Genomic DNA, 3036 nt, shown 5'->3' on the forward strand with positions numbered 1-3036 from the left:
TTTTTTTTTTTTTTTTTTTTTTTTTTTTTTTTTTTTTTTGTACTGGGGATCGAACTCAGGACCTTACATTTGAGAGGCAGGCGGCGGAACCACTCATCCAAATCCCAGGTCCCTTAGCCAGTGCTCTGACCTGAACTGTGTCCCCCTCCAATTCATGAGTCAAAGCCCTGATCCCCAGTGTAGTTGACAACTGTGTTTGGAGGTGGGGCCTTTAGAAGGGAATTAGGGTCCCTCTAGGTCATAAGGGTGGAGCCCTCGTCCTTTAGGCTTGATGTCCAGCTAAGACTACAAAGACACCCGAGGGCCTCCCTGCACTCCGTGCACCGGCCCAGAGGAGAAGCCACGGGAGGGCACAGTGAGAAGCAGCCACCTGCACTCCCAGAAGCTCACCCCAGAAACAAACTGCCTGCCACCTCGGCTTGGGCTTCTGGCCCCTAGAAGTATGACAAAATGAACTTCTGTTGTGTCAACCACTGGGCGGCTTTTTTGTTTATGATTCATTTGTTTTATGGCTGCACAAGATGGGCCAGGACAGGGAGGTTATGGGACTAGCTGAGTGTCTTAGTCTGTTCAGGCTGCTGTGACGAATTACCTTGTGCAGAGTCATCTGTGAGTCACAGACTTCAATGGCTCCCAACCCTGGCGGCTGGCAAGTCCACAGGCAAGGGCCAGCAGTACAGGTTCTGTGTGTGGGGAGCGCTCTCTCCATGCCTCCTCCTCCTCCTCCTCTTCTTCGTCTTCCTCTTCCTCTCCTCCTCCTCCTTCTCAGAAAGAGCCACCTAGTGTCCTCACTTGGAGGAGCAGGAGACGAGCCTTCTATGGGGGCAGTGACTCCACTCACAGGGATCCACCCTCATGCCTTAGTCACCTCCAAAAGCCCACACCCTAAAACCATCCCATTGAGGACCAGTTTTCTACCTATAAATTTTGGGGACATTGCAAGTGTTCAGATTTAGCGCCAAGTTCTCCAAGCTAAGTGTGCTCGACTCGGGATGGCCAAGCCAAGCAGCCTGACATCCTGGCGGGCCTTTAACTGCCCCACAGTGCCACACCTCAAGCTTTGGGGCTTTCCTCTGTGGGTGGCTTTTTCTTTTCCTTGTTCTGAAATTAACCGATATATAATAACTTTATTGTGTTTTCTTTTCTCTCCTCTAGAAACTCTTGAGAGAAGAAAGGCTTAGAGGTCATCCCTGAAGGGAGCCAAGGAGACTCAAACTCAGCTTGCAGGACCCCAGGAGACAGGAGAGAAGAAGGCAGGAGGCTTTTCCAGTAGTCTGTGCAACCGGTGCCTGGGGACGCACTCTTTTGCTTAAGCAGCAGGGCTTCCCTGAGCTACATCACCCCGCTTCCTCCACCTAATGCCCGCTCGTAGTCAGTACCCACATACCCAGCAGACCTCACTATGACCAATGTGCCATAAAACACATTCCTATTTCAATTAGCATTGCAGAGAACAGTCACTGATGTGCTAAAACACTTTCCCCACTCCCCGGCCCAGTGCATGAAACGCTCCCCTGTTTAACCGAGCATGCCCAGCTCAGAGCTGGATACACTACGTTGCCTCAGAGACTGCACATGTGCAAGAAGCCAGGTGGAATGAAAGGGTGAGGAAAAAGTGCAGGCAGCTGAGTCAGAGTGGAAGCAGAAGGTAGAAAACATCACTCAGGAAAGGGCAAGAAAGGTGTAGTTTACCCACATGGGAGTACCACTCTGCCACGAAGAGGGGCCAACTGGAATCATTTATAATGGGCGACGCACCTTGAGACCGTAATGTTAAGTGAAATAAATCAGACACACAAGCTGAAAAATCGCATGGTGTCTCTTATATGAGAAACCCAAAATATAAGTCAACAGCAAAATGAAAGACAGGAATAGGAAACACAGAGATAGATCTCTTGCAGGCAGGAAGAGAGTCAAGAGATGAAATAAGGGGAAAAAAGAAGAATAAAGATGTTAAGAACATGTGTCCACTTCCTGAGATAGATGTAAATGGTATGTGCTACAAACATGTACCAATAAAAACCGAAAAGAAAGCCAGGCATGGTGGCGCATGCCTGTAATCCCAGCACATGGGAGGCTGAGGCAGGAGGATCACTGTGAGTTCGAGACCAGCCTGGGCTACACAGTGAGTTCCAGGTCCATCTCAACTACATAGTAAGACCCTGTCTCAAAAACAAAAACAAACAAAACTAAAAAGAAAGATGTGGGAAAGAGGCCTGATGGTTCATAGAGAGAAAGAAAAACAATCAAAACAAGGAGTAAGGAGATCTCAAAGGAAAGCAAGAGGAAGACATGTGTTTTTCAGAGACAGGGTCTCACTACGTAACCCAGGCTGGTCTTGAACTCCCAGTGATCCTCCTGCCTCAGCCTCCAGGGTGCTGGGGCTACAGGCGTGCACCACCTCACCCAGTGTGGCAGTACTGTGCCGTCAAATTCCTGTGGGATTCAGAGGAGAATCTCATTTGCTTTATAATTGAAAGCTGAGCTATAGAGTAAACACAACAGTTATTTTTTTTTTTTCACAGCAGCAAAAGACAAGTCACAGAGTGCCAGTGACACCAGCATGTCATGCTGCAGGTCCTTGGCTGTTCCAGGAGGATCGCACCCACCTAAAGCAGGAGTGGAGACACTGCCTTAGGAGAAGCAATGCCCAGCGGCCTGCTAATAATCAGCAGCAGGTAGCTGGCAAGAAGAGGTGGATGGTTATAGACATTTTGGTTTTTGCAGTTCTGGGATGGAACCCAGGGCCTCAAACACTAGGCAAGCACTCTGCCCCTAGCTACACTCCAGCCTTTTGGGAGACACTTGATAAAAAGTCTGAAGTGAGCCAGATGTGGTGTCACATGCCTGCAATCCCAGCACTGAGGTAGGCTGAGGCAGGAGGACGGCAAGCTCAAATCCCTCTGGGCAACTGAGACCCTGTGTCAAAATACAGTATAAAAGGGGGTAGGGCTGTGGCTCAGTGCTCCCTGGCTTCAATCCTCTGAGAAGAGGGAGGAAGAGGAGGAGGAGGGGAGGGGAGAAGGAAAGGAAGGG

At 49.5% G+C, this 3036-nt stretch overlaps 1 protein-coding gene across 4 annotated transcripts in view; it reads left to right on the forward strand.

Annotated features, from left to right (window-relative positions):
* LOC104855874 (apolipoprotein L6-like) overlaps positions 1–1814 on the forward strand; it is an 18512-nt gene extending 16698 nt beyond the window's left edge. For all 4 annotated transcript variants that reach the window (XM_010614947.3, XM_033766299.1, XM_033766300.1 and 1 more), the window contains one exon: positions 1156–1814. In XM_010614947.3, the coding sequence (XP_010613249.3) occupies positions 1156–1194 (39 nt within the window). In that variant the 3' untranslated portion in view covers positions 1195–1814. The remainder of the gene's footprint in view (positions 1–1155) is intronic.
* The last annotated feature ends 1222 nt before the right edge of the window (positions 1815–3036 follow it).

Source organism: Fukomys damarensis, unplaced genomic scaffold (genome assembly GCF_012274545.1).
Source record: "Fukomys damarensis isolate Sample0158 unplaced genomic scaffold, DMR_v1.0_HiC HiC_scaffold_19, whole genome shotgun sequence".
Taxonomy (NCBI): domain Eukaryota; kingdom Metazoa; phylum Chordata; class Mammalia; order Rodentia; family Bathyergidae; genus Fukomys; species Fukomys damarensis.